This window comes from Protopterus annectens, chromosome 1.part2, assembly GCF_019279795.1.
Source record: "Protopterus annectens isolate FY-2018-M chromosome 1.part2, PAN1.0, whole genome shotgun sequence".
NCBI classification, from domain to species: domain Eukaryota; kingdom Metazoa; phylum Chordata; order Ceratodontiformes; family Protopteridae; genus Protopterus; species Protopterus annectens.
In genome coordinates this window covers 116,273,479-116,294,672 of record NC_056727.1, presented here as the reverse complement: position 1 = coordinate 116,294,672, position 21,194 = coordinate 116,273,479, and the positions used below count along the sequence as shown (strand labels likewise).

Below are 21,194 nucleotides of genomic sequence, written 5' to 3'. Positions count from 1 at the left end.
CACAAACAGTGACTACAATCAGAGATGTGGAAACATGCTTTTTTTGTAATCGGTGCACAAACCGCTACTGTACAGCTGACAGACTTTAATTGCTTTTTTTCCCCTCAAAATAATGAATGGAGACAACAACACATACTAATAAAGGAAATGTACATTGTTTAGAGTATGGCTGTCCTTTAAGAAACGTGAAAAGAGAAACCAACAGATTTACAGGGAATACCAGGCAGTTACTGTTCATTAGAAATAACTATCATTTTTACATTTCAACACAACAAAATGTTAGCGCCATTTGACAAATGGGTGCATCACTGTGGATTTAGAGAAAAACTGAAGCATACGCTAAAGGCAAAGATGAAGAAAAGGATGAAATTTAGCCAACACTGGAAGGCAGAGAATGAGCCAAAAGTCAGGAAAAAAAATGTTTTTTGTCCAAAACCATTCTCAAACAGAAGGACTTACTTTATACTTAATGAGTTTGTAAGCATACCCTTGAGTAAAGAAGGCAAGTTATTTGATACAGCAGCTATACAGAATGATTTTCCCAAGCCATGGTGGCAAACTTAGTACACTGACTGAGAAATGATGTGAAACCCTTAGAGAAATGAGAAGATGTTGTAAGTAACACAGTAGACATACTAGCAAATCCCACAGTTCACAGCAGGAATGACCATACTCTGCATAACGGAAATGAGAATGACACGGAAGTGAAGATATTCTAGCATCATTATGAACATACTATGCCTAGAAGAACCCAATACCAGTTCAGCTACACACAGTCAAGAATACTTTCACCTTTCACACAGACCTTGAGTAACAGTGCAATTAGAAGGGAACAGTACATACACTGGTTAAGGCACATTTAGCTTCTAAGCATTAGATGTGGTGGCAACAACTACAGAAATCTCAATTTCTAAAGGATGCGGTGATGTTGTGAGCATTCAGTGAATGTTAAGGTTCCTAGATCTGGATGACAGACAGGTAAAGGGATCTGAGGCTTGACTTTATGAGAACAGTCAAGACAAAGAATCTTAAGTATTCAAGTCCTGCATGTATCCAAATCCACAGAGACAGAGAAAAGAACAAGACTGCTTTATTTTAAGCGTGCTTAGGCAGAATTTGATGTTGAACGACCACTGTTCTACATAAAATGGCAAAACTGAATTTACAATTAATGTGATTCACATGCTTCTCAGATATAAAAGTGTCATGTTAGTCACAGGCTGGGGTGCTTACTGAAGCTAGCCTTTCAACCCTTAAACAAAAGCATGTCATTCAGTAACAATAAATAAAAGCTAGCAATCAGTGAATGTTGAGAGCCAAGTGTGAGATTCAAGCTGCTGTATCCAGCTACCTTCAGAATTTATTTTGATTGGAGGATCAAAGACATATTTTATGCAGCACAAGCTAAGGAAGAAATAAAAAAAGTTTATCCAACAAAAAGTGAGCCGGCATACAGAAGGGGACCCTGTTTCTCATTCCTCTGACAATCAAGTCCATAGAGACTTTGCCAATGAAACAGTTTTTCATCTTCCAAAGGAAGATGCTTGAGAGACAGAAAAAAGCACAGGAGTTAACTAGAAATGTCAGAAGTACTTTGGACATGAACCACAGTCTGGTGTTTGGAGATGGTGGTGGAGATGAACAGGAAGAAGACCAGCAACACTGAAATTGGTGAATAAATGGAAGACTGTAAAGCAACAATCACATTTGAGAAAATATGAATTTGCAAAAAAAAAACAAACAAACAAACAAACAAAAGTGGCTGAGAAAGTCTTGAACTTTTGTTGACTTTGTTAAACTTGTGGGTGAACTGCAAAGCAAATACCCCAGTTTATATCAAGAAGGGAAACACAAGTGTAAGTAAAACAATTTCTGTTATTAATAGCACTTGTATAAAACATTTCATGGTACAAGATGCAAGACACATATAAGTAAAGCATTTTTGTGTATTGTATCATCAGGGGTAATTTAAATGTGTGGGGAGTCTCTTCAGCGACTGTTATATGCGTTAAAGATATTAAAGTAAACAAGTACTTTAAGTTGTAAGAAATACAGGCTTTACAGTATAACAAGAAAAGAAAGGTTGGATGAAAAACAAGTTTAATGTTAACATGCTGTGATCTTGGGCTGTTGGGATATGGTGTAAAAATGCACCAATTACAGTATATGTAGAATTAAAGTACCTTCTCTTATTTTTACAAGGGTGAATGTCTAGATTAATGCCCTTGACTTAAGCTGTAAACAAGTAGGCTTGAAAATAAGACAATAATGAAAGTCTGTTTCTTACATGTGCAAATATATTAGTCATATACTCAGTGGGAGTCAATAAGTCTGAAGCTGAAAACAGCTGAACATTCTGTTCTAAATGAAATTTACAAATATTAATTGCTGACTACTTTTACCTGGAGACAAGATGGCTGCAGGTCCAGGCAATTGATAGTTCTGAGCAGTCTCTGCTGAGGGAAATGCAAAATGTACAGGTACAATGGCAATCAGTTCACCGAGAACTAAAGTTTGAAATTAGGGAAAGTGAATAAGAGAAATCAGCTTCTTTATCAGTCTTATTACCTTAATGCATTTAATAGAAATGTGTGCAATTTAGTTTTGTTTTAAGACAGTCACAGCACTTTTTCTTAAGCCTGTAAATGTTTTCTGAAAGCATGCAAGCTCTTTTCACACCTGGGAGGGGAAGATAGATAAGAAAAGAAGAGACACCAGTAAGCTTAAGTGGGTAGACAGGCTGTAGCATGCACTTTAGCATGGGCAGCCTTAATTTTAGGTCAGGTCTTATCAAAATAGGTGTTGGTATTCAAAAACCTTTTAACTGCTCTAAGTCCATACCCATTTGGTATGACAGTAAATAAATTCTTAACGTCCAAAGTACATTAGGGATTATAGTTTTTAACTTTGATTCTATCCACATAGAATATTCTGTGACCCATTCTCTGCTTGAAACAATAGGCCTAAGAGGTGGGTTACATAACACTTGTGTATTTTAGGTAAAGCTTTGAAGATCGGTATCACTGGATGATCAACAACAAATTTAAAAATAAAAATATATAAATATCTTCAGAGAGTATACCTGAAGCTTTAAGTTCATTTAAAGCACCCTTAACATGTGCAATCATGCCGATCTTCAAAGCTTTACCTAAAATACACAAATGTGTGTTAACTATAATCCCTACTGTATCTAGAATTCTAAGAGATGGTGCTCATTTTTTGACATCATTATATGATTTTATTAGTAGTAATGTTTTTAATGATTTAGTTTTGTTGGTCACTTTGGACGTTAAGAATTTATTTACTGTAATACAGAATGGGTATGGACTTACCGCGGTTAAAAGGTTTTTGAATACCAACACCTACTTTTATAAGAAGACAGTACTGCAGATTTTGTGCCTATTGGAGATTGTGCTAGAGAATAATGTCTTTCTTTTTGGTAAACAACACTTTTGGCCAAAATGGGGGGTTGCTATGGGCAACCCCTGTGCCAATTCGTATGCTAATTTGGTCCTCACACAATGGGAGGAAGATTTTATTTTTAGCATTGAACATCAATGGAAACAACAGACTTATTTTTATACAAAATTTGTAGATGTGTTTTTGTTGTGGGCTGGGACCACCGATGCCCTGATGGCGTTTATTGATTATTTAGAGCATACCACTATTTTTTTGAGGTTCTCTGTGCAGCATTCATTTAGAGAGATTGACTTCTTAGATGTTAGGATAGAATGTAATACTGATGGGACATATAATACTAAAGTTTTTAGAAAAGATTGTTGGAAAAATGGTTTACTGGCCAAGGACAGCATGCAGCCAGGTTTTGTCTTTCAGAACATTGTAAAGGGACAGCCCCTATGGCTACCTAGATTATGTACAGATGATCAGGTTTTTTCCAATGACATGATTGATCTTACTTCTAGACTGGCTTCTACAGGTTATGCACGTACAGAGGTGGACAATGTAATACATGCAGTGAGGTGCTCTAGAGAGACAACAGCAGCACCTTGGTACTCCTCTGTAGGGGTAGTGAATAGGTTAGATTATATTATTCGGAATACTATTGGGGCCTCTAGGTATAAGCACACTAATAGAAAAGGTAATAAAAGTAGAGTCGAACTATATGTTACTGATAGTAGTGATGTTAGATGGGTACAGGAAATTATTCGAGGAAATTGGAAAATCTTACAGTCAGATGATTCCTTGAAGGATTTGGTAGGTGATTGCCTTAACTTTGTTTTTAGAAGGAATAAAAATTTAAAACAGATTCTTTGTGACAGGTCTAACATGAACTCAAGCTCTGTTGGAAGGAGAGGTACTTACCCCTGCCAGAATTGTAGAGCCTGTAGATATATTAGTAGAGACATTCATTTCATACATCCCGTCACTAAAAAGGTTTATAGTCCTAAGGCATTGGTAACATGTGTTTCGAAGAATACAGTTTAAGTAGCTAGGTGTGCATGCTGTCCATCATTTTATGTAGGCAAGACAAACTGTAAATTAAAGAACAGAATTTTAAGACATCTTTCTGCGATTCACCTACAACATAAATGTAATGCACTTTTTTCACATACTGTTAAGTGCCATGGGCACCATTTCTATTTTCAGGCTTTGCAACAAGTAAAAAGTTGTCCCAGGGAAGGTGATGTGATTAATTACACTGAGTAGTAGCAGGTACCCAGGACTTAATAGTGTGCTGCCTTTAAAGCCCATTCTCAGTAGGAGTTGACCTTTTATCAAAATGTTTAATTGTTTTATTGTATCTTTATGTTGATTGGTTATTTTATTTAAATATTTGGATTATTTTTACTTTGTTATATGTCTAAAGACGGGTACATCCTGAAAGTACTAATGTTCATCCTCCACAATAAAGAATTTATGCCTTTTAGTCTGGTGGTCTGTGGAACTTTTATTCGTTTTTTGTTTACATTTAGAAGTAAATGATCAAGAGAATTCGATAAAGAAAGAATTTCAGGATGGATATCAAGGACAAAGGAAACGGGAAGTAATTATACTAACTGCAAGAGGAGCTTCCACAGCAATAGAAGAGTTTAAAAAGATAGTAACAGTAGATTTGTGGCAGTAAGGGGCTATAGGCAAGGGTGGAGGATTATGCTGGCATGTATCTATAATACACCAAAAACTGCTATCATGGAGCTTAAGAAAATTTTGGGAGAAATAATGAGCTTTCAGCAGGGGAATGGAACTTGATTTGCAATACCAAGGATGTGTTACAGGGACTTAGAAGGGAAACTAACAAAACAGGATGAATTTTTGAAGTAATTTCTGAAGATACTGTGTATGGAAGATGTGAATTCAGTAGTAAGAACTCTGGCAGAATTTAAATATTATTCCCCAAGGTACAATAACTGGGCTACGCTACATACATTTAACTAAAAGTTTCAACACACATCCAATAACTATTTCAGATAATGCACTGATGATAAAACAAGATAAAAATGCAGGGTAATGCAGTAAAAAGACACACTGCCACTTTCCTACCTACCTTTTAAAAAGAGAGGAATTTATGGAATAGGTAGTAGAAATTATTTGACAGTTACTAGGTAAAATGGGAATATATTCTGAAGTTGTTAGTGTGTGAGATAAAATTAATTAAAATGTGAGTTTAAAAATAAGGTAGAAATAAAAGACAGACATGGTTAAGAAGTCACAGGAATTACTTAGAAAGACAAAGTATTGCAATAAAAGGGGAATCTCACAGATCAAGAAGAGTCATAATTGTAGACTTCTAAGGACAATGTAAGGGAGCATTTTGAGAACATGAATGGGTTTAGAAAGATGGCTCTTAAGCACAATTATTTATAATAACTCCAGAGCACAAAAACTTTTAGCACAGTGACTTTGGCAACAGAAAGTAGAAAGGGTTATCACAAAACTAGGGGAGCCTATAATTAGAAGTTATGTACTTACACAACTTGGCAGGAGAATGAAAATGGACGGCATCAAATCAAGAAAAATAATCAAGAGATCCTACACAAGTATTAGAAATATTTCAGAAATGTTATGACAATGTGCATAAAGCACAGAAATTTAAAACTAAAGAAAAAGCACAAATGGAAATATTTATGGAAGACTTAATTATGCCAAGATTAGTTAGAGGTAGATAAGGATCAACAAATACCAGTTACGATAACAGGAGACGAGATAAAAAACAGTGATTGTATAATTAATCTTCAGGAAAGTCACCAGGAACAGATGGTATTCCTGTGGAAGTTTGCAAACTAGGAGGGAAGAAAGAGAAAGATTCAGAAGATTTTAACAAACAGTATTTTAAAAGGAGAGGGGAAGCACCAACATCTTGGAAGAAAGCTATTGTGGCTGTACTACCTAAAGACAGTAAATACCCATCAGACCCAGCTTCATATAGACCCATTTCAAATCTAAACCATGGTTATAAAGTGCTTATGTCTATACTAACTATAAGAAATGGCAAAGGTGTTGCCAAAAATGATAGCTATGGATCAATGTGGTTTTGTGGAGGGAAGGCAAACATAACATTAACAGAACAATAATGATCCAGATGGAAGCAGACTGTAAGAAAATACTGCTGCTGTTAGTGGGTCTTAATGCAGAAAAAGCATTCGATAGAGTAAGGTGTGATTTTAAGAATAGGGTAATGGAAGCCTTTGCATTCCCTTATACAATAAGGTTAATTAGGAGGATATACAAGAATCGGAGGCAAGAATCAAGTGGGAGTGTCCCTCTCTGATATGCTGTGTGAAGATTGGGTGAAGATAGGTGAAGGCTGCCAGCCTAGCCAGATCTGTCATCTGTAAATATTAATGTAAAACACAGGCTTGTGTTTTAAATGATAAAAATAGTGTTACATGCGGAACTGGAAAAAATGTAACAACAGTGCAGTCTAATGACCAAGTAAAGCATGTTGTGACCCTTTGATCTAAACACGGCTCCGGCCAGTCTAGATGAAATAATTCTTGCTTTTGTTGTAAGGCCAGAGTTATTGGCCAAAATTTGCATGCATTAATGTCCTTTATTGCTCTGGTTTCTGCCCAGAGGTGAAGAATGTAAATGCAGTTTCTGTTAGCCTGGGAACCCAGGGAAGTGTGAAGAATGATGGAATGGGAACCAGGAATGGGATTTTAAAAACAGAGAGAATCAGAGAGCATTAAGCATTTTTGTTTTGACCATCCAACTCTCCAGCAATGTCTTGTTCTATATGTAAGTTTATCTTAGACTTGTATTTTCTCTTAGAAATAGCTAGAAACTACAAAGATTAGACTAAGTGTTTTTCTGTGATGTCAGAACTGTACTACTGAATTATTTTAAGTATTTCTCTGTGATCTCTGAACTCTTGACTAGCACTGTGTAGTAAAAAGTATTGTCTTGCATTTTTATTATTTATTAAATATTTTAAAACCTTTCAACTGTGGCTGTTCTTTATATAGATAATTTAAGCTCTTTAGAGTACTTGCATGCCTTTGGTAAAATTGTACAAAGTCATTCTAATAGCTTTAGCCCTGGGCTATACTACCAATTGGATAATAATATTGCACAGTAATAATTGGACACCCTTTTAAGGGCCTTTGAGTAGCTGATAAATATTAGTGAGTGGTGGCAGCTGGTATTACCGTATAGTCTGGGAAAAAGGGGCACAGTTGGAGAACCTGTGCCAGCCTTTTCCAGGAGTGTCTGTGTGGTTGTATAAACTCTTCTCAAAGTGTGTGTGTGTCAGCTACTTGGGCAGGGACACAAAGCACTGGTTGGACAGAGAGGGTGCTGGAGGTTTTAGCTTGCCCAATAGGCCGAGATCTAGACCCTATAGCTGTGCCAGTGGGAAATCTTACTGAAGACCTGGAGAACAAGGGAGCAACCAGCCCCGAACTGACTGTGACCTCTGTGTGCTCTTAAGGAAAATTGCACTTTACTATGTGTATTTGTTATCCTTTCCTCCTATATGAGACGCCCCTCACTGGTGTTTGAACACAGGAACAAGGCGGGGGGGGGCTCTTTTCCCTTATGTTTAGAGCCACTGTCAAAGAAAATAACTCTGAAATGCAAAGATATATTTGCAGTTGATATAATTTTGTACCTAATAAATCCAGAAAAGCACATCTCACTGTGGTGGAACATTTTGAGACCGTTTCAAGTTTGTTCTGGATATAAAATAAATGAAGATAAAACAAAGGCTATAGCCATAAATTATGCCCCCCCCCCAACGAGTTGGTTCAGCAACACCCATATTTATGGGACTATGGATTAAAAAAGCTTCTGTTATGGCAGCTAAGGATATGTAGGAATAGACTAAACAAAAGATAATACAAAAATGGATAAACTGGAAGCTCTTTTAACGATATGGAGAGTAAGATACAAGCAGTGAAAATGTTTCTAGGCCCTATAGTTTTATACACAGGTCAGGGATTACTTTTACCAACACAGGAGAAGTTGTGAAAAATAATTAACAGAGAGCTGAAAGAATTTATCCGGGAGGGGAAGAGGGCAGGGGTTAAATTGGATAAGATAATCCTTCCATGAGAACAAGGTGGTTTAGGATTACCTGATTTGAAATTATATTTTAGAGCTATACAGTTAAGACTCAGACTCATTACACAAGCAGAAGGTTAAAATTCAAAAATTAAGAATGGAAAGAGATGATGATGACGAAGTAGGGGGGGTTCAAGAAATACAGATCTGAGTAGGATTTTGGAGAAAAATAGCAACCATACAGAATATTATATTCATAAAGTAACAGAAATTATTCTAAAAACTAAGCCAACACAAGAATAAAGAAGACAGATTTTGCAGATGGGGTCTTGACTGCAAGGAGGGATAGGAAAAAAAAAGGTGACAAAGGCTGGATCACATTCAGCCAAAAGCACTCAAGCAAACTCTCCTCAAACAAGTAACCTACTCCTATAAAAGACCACTGGTACAGTAATGAATGGGGATAATGCAACCTTTCACATATACAACTTGGAACAAGACATTTAACAGATTATCCAGAGTCTTACTTGGGTGGTTTCTCTACTGTACGATAGGTGTTGAATGCCTGTAGCTGCTGCTGCACACCAATCAGGGAGTTGGCAAATTTGCGATTGTTCAAGATGATGATAGTTTGTTCGATCCATTCCAAGAGGTCAGACGCCAGGGACTCGTACTTCTCAATCATTTTCTCAGTTTCAATTGCATTTTCAAGCACCTACAAGGAGATGTTGTTGAAAATGTGTGAAAAGGTGGGCGTGATTAAAATTCATATAGGAAACAAATATGAAATTCAGAAATAGTGAAATCAAATTGACAATGTATGCAGTCAGCAACAAATCACTTAAGAAGTTTCTTAACAACAGTTGTTTTCACAACACGACTGAAAGTACTCTGCTCAGACATTCTAAATGTTCATTTGCATACCTTTCCAATACGTTTTCCTTCAACAGCCAGTGCCTTCATTTTGGAGAAGTAGTGGTAGTATGTGACAACATATGTGATAACGGACTTCTCATCAGGATGGTCAACGCTGATATCTGAAAAGTAATAGTAACATGTTAAGACAAAATGGCAAAGTAACAAGTGTTTCTTGCCCTTCACAAAACTGTACTGAAAAATTACCCTCCTGATGTAAGACCAAAAGGGGTACATTCTGTTTCCCAGAATGTCCACCTAGCTGGTCTCCCAGTACTCATCCCCTTCCTTTTCCTGCTTTTGCATCTTCAGTTATGTGCGACTACTGCTATGAGAAATATTCAACTACCTCAACCTGCTTCTGCTATAATCTTTATTTTTCATGAAAGTGTAGGATGTGGATATGCACTCTCTTTTCTTATATGAACACAGATGACCAAGTAAACTTAATCGGTCTTCCAGAGCATTCCATGCCCAACACCACTGTTTACTAGGAGCCATCTCCCCTGCTGTTCCTGTTATTTAAAAAAAAATGTACTTCCAGAACTTATCGGATATCTCAATACATGTACCTTTTGCTCAAGTGGTGCCTTGTGATGTGCTTATACTTCAAGAACATTTCATGCAACTTGCAATTTTGTTTCTCTCTGCTAGTCAAGCTCTGTGTCATATCATAGCATCGATACACCAGCTTCGGATACAATCAGTGCTTTCTCTCAGTGCACAAAATATAAATGACTGCATACTTTCTCTTGATCCTGTAACTTAATATACTTGTGCCTCCTGTTCTACTGTAGATACCTGGTGAAGCTGCATCTCTTTCATTGGCAAAGTGTCCTGAGCTGCATTTGATACAAAAACTCAAACGAGTAGTATAAAAGGCTCTTTACCCCTCGTTTGTCACACCTGTTTCTTCAGAGCTCCCATCTGCACTCCTCAACAGTGAAAGCAGCCAGGGCTGCCAAACTTTTATAGAGAGATCTTTGCAAGCTTACACAAGACCTCTCACTATGCCAGCAGCATGTTCTAAAGTTTTTCCACTTCAAAGGGCTGCTACTTCTGCACATCTTTTTTCCCTGTCTACATGCACATCAGTGTTTTATCACCCCAGTTGCTCCCATTTCTCTTCCAAAGCTTTGGCTATTACCTGCAAATTTTACCAGAATTCACTGCTGTTCCCTCACAACCTATACACTTAATCTTTTAAGATATCCATTCACCTTAACAGATGCAACTTCCATCCTCTTGTCACCACTTTAATGTACAATGCCACACAATAAGGATCATATACCTATTCTCAACACTAAGATTAGTGGTGAAACACGTACGTTAAAATAAAACAATCTACAATCAAGTCATTGCTTTCATTAGTCAGTCCTCTACATGAGGTTTTCAACAATACAACATTCTCTCCCTCAAAGGCATTTTATCCCTTCTGTGAAGTACCTGCAATACTGAATTCTACTGTATTTGCAGCCCTTTGAGGTAGTTCCCATTACTACAAACTGGGACTGCAGCATCTTTTTTTAACCTTACTGCAACAACTTTTTTAGCTGACCACCTCCTCAGAAAGTTATGTTATTTTGCCCCTCCGTATCTTCTGTTTGTGCACCTTGCCCTTGTTCTACCTGCTCAGTACTCATGAATCAGACTACCAACAACAATGCAGTATTGCAAAGGGGACACTTCAACATATCTTCCCTTGGTGCCCATCACCACACCTCCTGCTCTACAGACTATCCTTATTGCTGGGAGCTGTATACTTTGTCAAAATTCAGTGTAGCATATTGTGGGGTTCAAAGTCAACATACAGTAAGAATAAGGAATACATTACATGAACTACAGAAAATCTTAGTTTCAATACGATAAACAGTCAAAATAAGGACTAATCATAAAAAGTATTATCAAATATTATAGAAATACACTAACTGCTGAGGGTTGTCCTGGAAGCAGATGGTCTAAGGTGTTCCAATCCAACCTAATGAAATAAATATTTATCACTTTGTTAAGTGGGGTACAACACTGATCCACATGGACCATTTTCAGGTTTAAAAATAAAAAATAAAATACAGTGTCAAGTGCAGAATGCACTGTTAACAATAGCACAAAACTTGGTTAGACATTGGAGTGTTTAGCCTTCATTATTTATTTATATTTACAATATTTACAGAATGCTTACCTTTTCCCCAGAAATAAGTGAGGGAATACAGGAAAAGAAGAGGGAGTGAGGGTGTGTTAAAATGATGATAATGAAGTGGAATAAAACAATCTATATGGAGCAGTGACATTTAAGTTATTACAGCTGGGGTTTGGGGGGAGGGCTCTTTTGGACATAACAGGCATTTGACATATTTCTGTAACATTTGGTACTGCTTTTCAGACATTCTTTATTAAGAAACTCACTCCAGTAACCAATGTTTCCATAAAATGTAATGTACAAAATCATTGAACCCTCTACAGTCCAGTGACTTTGAGCATAACTCTGATCTCTGATTCTTCACAGTTTTAAAAGGTCAGAGATACAGCCCTGCCAAACTGCCATGGTCCACGTTTCAAAATTTATGACATACTTGGTAAGTCAAATACTTGTCTAAAACCATCTCTGTTTGTCCTTCTACTGTGCAGACCATAGGTTACTACTTGTTCTATTACACACATCCTTAAGGAATTAGACGTCCACCTGTGCCACTATCAAAGTTTGACTAGTGTACTCAGTTCTATGCTGCCAGCAGAAGAGATCGGGTTGACTGACATGATATAACTTCACATAGTCAAATTTCTTTTAACTTTTTTCCAATGTGTAACAAAACTAAAAAACATGTCTAAGGACAGAAGAATTAATGCGGTCTGCCAATAGCTACCTGTTAAAGAATGGTGTAATGCTGTGTGCAGAAAGTTAGGAATTACTTTCCATCATTTGCAACAGATGAGGAAGAGCAGTCAGACTACACTGCAAAGCTATCATTTAGGCAGCTGTATTCACTGCTTAGAGAAAATGCTTTCCTGTTAGGAAAGCAATCAGCACCTCTTCAAAGCAGCTCTAGCAAGCAACTATTATGTATTCAAACAGGAGCTGTTTGCTACAGCATACACAATTCCCCGGCTGATTTTTTTTTTTGACAAGGATGTACAATGTCTTATACACAAATACCTGCTTGCTCATCCTAAAGACTTTTTTGGCTTCTCAACCAAAAGGCTTGAATCACCAAAAAAAAAAAAATTCTTCCTAAGAGAAGTTATGAGTATAAGAACCCAGGAAAGAAGATTTACAATGTCCTAATCAGAATCATTAAAGCAAGACAGGAGGTCAACATAAAACAGAATAAATGGCCAAATATGAAATATGACACTCAGAGGAAATGAAACCTGCACTGGAGTGTGCCAAAATAAGCACCACTTAGTAAACTTGTTTACATTTTTATTTCCTCACCTTTGCTAGCTGGACTTCTACAAGTCCACCCCTGCTAACTGAAGTGGTATGTTCTAACTTTGCACTGTTGAAACAAATGCCCTTATTCAGCTCATGTCCTACAATTCAGAGAGATCTATTGTGATTTTCTACCTGTCTGCGTACCTCTCAACCTCTTACTGCAGGAAATCTGGATCATGCCAGAAATAAAGGAGGACAAAAGTTCAAAAATAGGAATAATTTTTAAACACTGTTCTTATAAACTTAGAAAGTTGACTGGGAAAGTACAGTTGCGCACACTTACCATAAATGTAGATGTTCGAGTGTATTAACTGTTGCAGTCATTACATTTGGGTAATCCTGCTGGCAGGTTGCCCTCAGTCAGCCTGAATTCCAAAGTCCTGGGTCCTGCGTCGGCTGCTGTCGCCCCTTCCCTGACATCAGGTCATCAGGAGTATAAAAGAAGCAGCCGACACCATTTCCTTTAGTTTTTCTTGCCCCAGATGTCAGGTGCCCCCTAAAAGGGTAGCCAACATTTATATATATAAAAATACATGCACCAATATAAACTTTACCTTCATCTACAAGCAAATACACCACATAGGTTGTATAAATATTTATTTATTATTTATTTATTTGCAGTTGGTTTACCAGGATAGTCCATTGGGCCAAAAGAACCCGTTTTCAATGGAGTCCTGGGGAGAAAAGCTCCAAAAAATAGACATACAGACTAGGTACATACAATAGAGAAAAGCTCTATAAGCAAACAAACTTACTAGGTACATACAATAGATTACTAAAGATACTTATACAATTTTAAAAAAGAATACAGTCATTGAATTCGCGTTTGAGGTACTTTCCACTAAGCAATCTTATAGAAGTAAGTAGAATAAATGTGGGGAGTGTTAGGGCTAAAGAGGTAGTAATTTGTAGAAAGTAATTGTTTATGTAGGCATAGCTGAGTAATATAGGAATGATTGGGAGATGAAGAGTACCTTGTTTTTAAGATGGGTGGGAACAAGAGCATTCCCATAGGGATTTAAGATGTGTGTGAAGGGATTTTTTGAACATGTAATGATTACCACTGGTGCGAATGGATGGTGGGAGTGAGTTCCAAAGTCGTGCTAGGTTAAAGGATAGAAGGTTTTTACCTGGGGGACGAGTTGGTTTATGAACTTCTAATAAGTTTTGATTGTTTGACCTTAGGACTCTGTCGGGTAGGTGCAATGTAAAAGCAGAAGACAGGGAGGGACAAAGAGATGGGTTATTGATGAGCTTATGGGCTAGGGTTAGCTGAGTGAAGTTGAGCTGATGTGGAAGTTCAACCCAATTAAGTTTTTGGAGAGAGGAACAGTGGTGGGTGGAGGACCTGTGACCGTTAGCAAACTTGGCGATTTTGTTATAGCAAGAAGAAAGTTGTTTCTTTAGAGAGGACTGGAGATTAGTTAGGAGAGGTGATCCATAAAGAAGGGAGGGGATAAGGAAGGAAGAAGAGAGGGAAATTTTGGTGGCCTTTGTGAGGTATTGATTTTGACGATATAGCATGCCAAGTTTTTGGTGGGTTTTTTTTATATTTAGTTGTAGATGGGAGTTGAAATTAAGCTGGTTATCAATTTGGACACCTAGCAGCTTGCTTTCAGACACCAGTTCTAGGATTGAGTTGTTTTGGCTAGTAATGAAGAATGTGTTTGTATTGAAGGGAGTATTTCTGGAGGGGGTAAATACCATGAGTTTAGTTTTGGAGGCGTTAAGAGCTAGATGGTTTGTTTTCATCCAGTGCTCAGTGATTGAGAAAGCTTCTTGTGTGAGGTTTTGAAGCTTAGAGGAAGATGTGGCAGAACAGATAATGGTAGAATCGTCAGCGTATTGGATGATGTTAGAGAATGGGATAGATTTGTGAAAATCATTTATAAATATGTTGAAGAGAAGAGGACCAAGTATAGAGCCTTGGGGAACTCCGTGGGGTGCTGAGAAAAGAAGAAGTGGCCTTTTTCCATTTTACAGCTTGGTATCTGTTAGATAAGTAACTGGAGAACCAGTTCACTGAGGAGGGAGAAAGGTTAAGTTTTGAAAGTTTTGTTAAGAGCAGACTGTGTGAGATAGTATCAAAAGCCTTAGAGAGGTCGAGTAGTAGTGTGGAGACAATTTGGCCAGAGTCGTGTGCTTTGTTTACGGTTTCGAGATAGGAGAGGAGGGTTGTCATGGTGCTATGATTTGGCCTAAAGCCGTGTTGTGTAGGTGTGAGAAGGTTGTTCTCTAGAAGATGTGGTAGTAGTTGAAGTTGAATACACTTTTCTAGAAGCTTGGAGATGGGGGACAGGATAGCGATGGGACGGAAATTGTTGACATTGTGGTTGCTACCGCCTTTATGTAGAGGGATGATAAAGGCTTGTTTCCAGAGTTGGGGCACAGTACATTCCAGGATTGAGCGGTTGATGAGAATGCTTATGGGATAGGCAATAGCTTCAGCAGCTATGCTTAGGAAGTATGAGGGGATGTTATCTGGTGCATTAGTGCCAGGCTTCAATTTTTGAAGGAGTTTCTTTATTGTAGATGTAGGTATAGGTTTTAAAGAGAATAGAGCAGAGTGGAGAGGGAGAGTATTTGATGCTGGTAAGGAAGATGAGGAAGTTGGGGAAGGAGAAGAGTTGGGGGATATAGAGTGAGTAGATGGGAAAGTGGAAGGAGAACAAGTGCAGGGTGGATTTTTGGCAGGAGAGGGTGGGGGTATTGGATTGTAAGGTAGAAGTAGTAAAAGAGGAAGTTAATTTACTAATGGATTCAATGAAGAAGGAGTTAAATTGAGTGGCTAAATCTAAATCTGGAGCATTTGGGTCAGGGGTAGGGGTGTTTGGTTTGCTGGGGTTTAGGAGGGTGGAGATTCCTTTCCAGAATTTCTGTGGATTTGTTTTATTATTGTTTTGGAGGGTGAAGAAGTAATTTTGTTTGTCAGAGATAGTAAGCTTTTTTGCTTTGTTTCAAGGGTTCTATATTCTGTGTAGGATTCAGGGTCTTTCTTTTCTGATAGAGTGCCCAGGCTTTATCTCTAAGGCATGGTTGCTAATGTGTTTTGGTAAGCCAGGGGCAGAATTATTTTTATTCTTTTGTCCTTAAGGGAGCAAGGGAATCTAATACGTTTAGAAATGCAGAATTAAAGTGGGAGACTGCGTCTTCTAAGGGTAGTGTCCTTAGATTGTTCCAATTAATTGCATTTAGAGACTCTAAAAAGGTTGTTGGGTTAAAATTTTGTGGTTGCGGGTAGTAATATAATTGTGGGGGTGGTGAGATATACAGGGGAGTCGATGGGTGAAAGTGGGCATATGATCACTTAGAGCGTCGGGAAGAGTACCACTATCAGAGTAATAGTGGGGATGTGAAACTAGGATCCAGTCTAGTATACTGCCACAGGAGAGGTTTTTTGATGGACGTGTTACTTTGTTGATTAGCTGGGAAAAGTTATATAGGTTAATGTTAAGGGGGTTAGTTGGAGATTGTATGGAGGTCCAGTTGATATTTACGTCACCTAAGATTATGGTTTCATTATTAATGTTATTGGAGAGCCAAGAGAGGATGTCTTCTAATGTAGAGATATTGTCCCCTGGGGGGATATAGAGGGATGTAAGACATAAGTGTTTATGCTTATTGACTTGGAGGAGAGTGAGGAGTAATTCAGCGTTTTTGAAGTGTGGGATAGGTTTGTCATAGGGAGTAATTAATAAGGAAGTTGAAAATATGAGAGCTACACCGCCGCCTTTTTTGTGGGACCTGTCCTTTCTAATGATAGAGTAGTTAGAAGGAAAGATAGGTTCCATCAGAAGAAAGGGGGATGGCGGGTGGGTAACCTGGACTGCAACAGTGAATAACACTCGAACATCTACATTTATGGTAAGTGTACACAACTGTACTATGCTCTTCATGTTTCACTATTGCAGTCATTACATTTGGGTAGAGTCCCAAAGCTATGGTTGGGAGGCTGGAGCTAAACAGCATTAGGAGCGGCTATGAGGCCCTGCAGAACGGCAGTGGCAAAGCCTGCCCTGGATTTAGAGAAGAGTGGCAGATGATAGTGCTTTGTAAAGGTGTGCACTGAACTCCAAGTCGCAGCTTCTAAAATGTCCTTGGTTGGTACTCCCCTGAGAAAGGCTGCTGAAGTGGCTGCAGCTCTGGTTGAATGTGGCCTAATGCCCTTTGGCACTGGCTTGCCATGGTGTAAGTAGCAGAAATGAATGCAGTGGCCTATCCACCTTGAAATAGTCTGCTTTGGATAGCCTTTCCTTGCGATCCTGCAGCATACGTCACTAGTAATTGCTCTGTCTTTCTGAAAACTTTGGTTTTGTCCAAGTAAGCTGTCTGTGTACGTCCAAAGAATGCGGAATTCTCTCCCCCTTGTTCTGTGGATTTGGATAAAAAGTTGGCAGATGAATAATTTGGTTAAGAGCCACACTGGACACCACTTTAGGCATAAATGTTGGGTTTGTCCTCAGAGGGACCCTGTCTGGATAAAAAAATGATAAAAGGTTCCACAGCCATGAGTGCCTGTAGCTCTGAAACTCATCTTGCAGAAGTTATTGCTAGGAGCAGAGCTGTTTTCCAAGATAAAAACTTTATATCAGCAGTAGCAGCTGGTTCAAAAGGAGGCAGGGTGAGTTTTTCCAAGACATAGTTGAGGTCCCATGCAGGCATTGGTGATCTCCTCGGAGGCCTTAAATTTTTGGCTCCTCTGAGGTACTGCTTTAATAAGGGATGAGAAAAGATTGGTGGCTCTGTATTGTAATGAGCCAAATGGCAGAGGCATGAATTTTAATAGATGAAAAAGATAGGCCTTTGTCCAGCATCTCAGTTAAGTATTGCAAAATCTGAGGAATATTTGGTTCAGCTGTATCAGTTCCTTGTGCCTGGTTCCAAGCACAGAATCTCTTCCATTTTCCAGCATAAGATTTTCTAGTACTAGGCCTTCTGGCTTCCCAAAATGACATCCATCACAGCTTTACTGAGAGGTGTGTTTTGTATGACTACATGATCAGCCATGCTTCCAGGTTTAAAACCCTGAGTTGGCTGTGCAGGATCTGATTGTTTTTCTGGGACAGTAGATGAGGTATTTGGCGTAAGGTCCAAGCTGGGCATTGAGACAAATTCCTTAGGATTGGATACCAGTACTGGCGGGGCCAGTCTGGGGCAATCAGTATTATCTTTGGCTTCTCCTGTCTGACCTTTAGGAGTACCTTGGGGAGGAGAGGTAGTGGTGGAAAGGTATATACTGATAGGTTTTTCCAGCTGAAAGATAGGGCGTCCACTTTCCATGCTTGTCTGTGATAAGTCCTTGTGCAGAATCTTTTTAGTTGGCAGTTGTGAGGGAAGGCAAATAGATCTATGTCCGGGCATCCCCATTTCCTTGTTGTCATGCTGAAGACTTGTGGGTCCAGCTGCCACTCGTGGGGATCCATGAGGTTTCTGCTTAGTTTGTCTGCCAGAATATTTTCCCTTCCTGGCAGGAATTGTGCCTGCAGATGTACTTGGTAAGTCAATGCTGTGTCCCACAAAGTCAAGGCTAGTCTGCAAAGGGGGTAAGAATGTGTGCCCCCCTGCTTGTTTATATACCACATGACCATGGTGTTGTCTGTCTTTATCTGTAGTTGTCCCGGATGAAGTAGGTCCTTGAAGGCTGTCAGGGCATTTTGAACAGCTAGCATCTCTTTTTGATTGATATGTAGATGCATTTGGTTTGAGGACCATGTGCCCTGAATGCATCTTCCTGCCATGTGGGCCCCCCAGGCATAATCTGATGCATCCGCTGTTAGTGTCTGCCTGGCTGGGGGTAATGTGAATGGCTGTCCCTTGTTTTGGTGACAAGCCTTTGCCCACCATCAAAACTCCTGTTGCAGGCAGGGAATGAGAGTAATCATTGTTTCCAGGCTGTGGCAATGTTGAGTCCAAACACTTTTTAGGTACCATTGAAGTTTCCTCATATGCAGTCTTGCATATGGAATTAGTAGGATGCAGGATTCCATGAAGCCCAAAGCCTGCAGAATTTTTCTTGCAGATAACTGGGCCTTTGTTGCCAACATTTTGAAATAGATAGTCAGTTGCCTTTGTCTGGCGTGAGATAAGCCATCTGGGCAGTTGTATTTAAGCTTGCACCCAGGAATATTATCTCTTGAGAGGGTACTAGTTTTGATTTCTTTTCATTGCCTGTGTACCCTAGGCATGTTAGAAGTCTTTTCACAAACGCCAGATGCTGTAGAAGAATGTCCTTGTTCTCTGCTTGAATTAGACAGTTGTCCAAGTAAGGATATATTTGTATTCCTCTGTCTGCAGAATGCAATTACTGGTGCCAGGCACTTTGTAAAGACCCTGGGCGCAGTAGATAAGTCAAAGGGCAGTGCAGAGAATTGGTAATTCATTGAGCCAGCCTTGAATCTGAGGTATCTTCTGCATAATTGTCTGATTGGGACATGCAGGTATGCCTCTTTTAGGTCTAGAGTCACAAGCCAAGCGTTCTTGCCCAGCATGGGCAGAAGCTGCTGCAAAGTCAACATCTTGAATTTTGTTATATCCAGGAATGTGTTCAGAATAGATAGGTCCAGTATTGGTCTCCAGGCCTTGTCCTTTCTGGGTACCAAGAACAGTCTTGAGTAAAATCCTTGTCACTGCTCTTGCTCTGGTACTTGCTGAATGGCCCCCATGTCCATGAGGGATGAGACTTGTTTTTGTGCCTCTGCACACTGATTTTTTGGCAGATCTGGCCAGCTGTTTGCCTTTGGCAGGGTATGGAAGTGGAACTTGTAGCCTTGTGACACGATATTTAGAACTCACTTGTCCTGGGTTATAATGTGCCAATTTTGAGAAAAAAAGAAGTAATTTCCCCCCCTAAGGGTGCTGCTAGGAGATAAGTGCTTGGTGCAGGCAGGGGGAAGTCATTGGGACTGTTTCCTGTATGGTTGTGATTTGTCCTCTCCAACTTTGGAGGTAGAAGCACCCCATTGCTTTGACCTGTATGAACCTTGCGCCTGGGATCTGCCTCTAAGGAGTCTGGATCTGCCCCTTTGAGGTCTGTCTGACACAGGAAAGGACAAATTCTTTGTAGGCCAGTGTCTACTAAACCTAGGTGGCTGTACTTGTAAAAAATCTTTGACAGTTTGCATAGATTTAGCTTTGTCCTCCATTTTCTTTAACACCTCTTCTGCCTTAACACCAAACAAAGTATCATGCTGTAAAGGTGCAACTAATAATTTAACTTTGACATGATCAGGCAGATTTTGTTCCTTTAACCAAGCATGCCTCCTAATTACAGAACCCGTAACTGTGGCCCTGCAAGGAGGCCTCCAAAGAATCAAAACCACATTGTAAAGTATGCTTTCCAACTTGTTCAGTTGCATGCAATAAATCCTGCATTTCCTTGTTTTCTGTACATTCAAAGTTTAATAACATTTTCTGTTTAAGCAATGCCATAACATGTTGCTGATATTTGAGCATATGAAACTGACAGTTTAAGGCCCTTATAGCCAAGGAAGCAGGGGGTAGGGTTTTTTGCAGTGGAAGCCTTAACTCCTTTGGGACTCTGTGAAATAGTTTCAGGGTCTGCAGCAGGGTTTTTAAAAAGGAATTTATGAGAGTCAGGAACCCTGTAATATCTGTCAGGCTTAACAGGAGCTGGAGGTAAGGAGTCAGGGATAAGACTAGACTCCAAAAACACATCATTTACAATGTCTAACACTGGTGGAATGGCTAGTGGCCTGTGTTGAGGTAGTAAAAGGAAATCCCTGAGCCTCTTTTTAGATTCTGAAAAATCTTGGCTCTGCCAGTGGAAATACTCCCTCATGGTTTGCAAGCTTTCCCCAAAAGAATAGTCCTCTGGAGGAGAAGCTGAAGGTATAGACTCTTAAGCATCAGAATCCCCATGGGGGGAAGAGAATATTCCTGATCAGAAGAGGAATCAGAAGAAATAGAAACCTGATCTGAAGATTCATAGTCCGTCTCCTGCCTAGGCCTCTTATCAGGAGGGGGATGGGAACCCCTGATCAAGGTAATCAAGTCTTCGGACATTTTGAGCATCTGTTTTTTGGGCATAGAGGCCTGTCCACGTGGCTCTTGAGTTTGTTTCTTTGCTTTAGAAGGAGCTTTAGTCTTTGCCTTTGAAGCTGAAGTCGGTTTAACGTAAAGATGTTTAAGTCTGAATACACCCTCAGAAGCCGGTGCCTGCTCAGCGGCTCCGGACCCATCTGAAGGAATAGTATCAGAGGCTCCAATACTTTGAGTTTCCAGCGGCATGGCTAATTTCACGTGGGAGTCGGTAGCAGCCTGCGACTCTAAAGTAGCGGGCGTCAGGGGCTGCGAATGCTCCTCACTGAGAACCGGCAACTGGCTTAGGAGAAGCTTCGTCATCAGTTTTGGGCCTCGGTTGTCTATC

General features: G+C 39.4%; 1 protein-coding gene across 1 annotated transcript in view; it reads right to left on the bottom strand.

Annotated features, from left to right (window-relative positions):
- SPTBN1 (spectrin beta, non-erythrocytic 1) overlaps nt 1-21,194 on the bottom strand; it is a 2,377,138-nt gene that overhangs the window by 1,275,325 nt on the left and 1,080,619 nt on the right. The window contains exons 8-9 of the mRNA XM_044055150.1: nt 9,388-9,500; nt 8,991-9,178 (exon numbers count right to left, since the gene is read on the bottom strand). Coding sequence (XP_043911085.1) covers nt 8,991-9,178; nt 9,388-9,500 — 301 coding nt within the window. The remainder of the gene's footprint in view (nt 1-8,990; nt 9,179-9,387; nt 9,501-21,194) is intronic.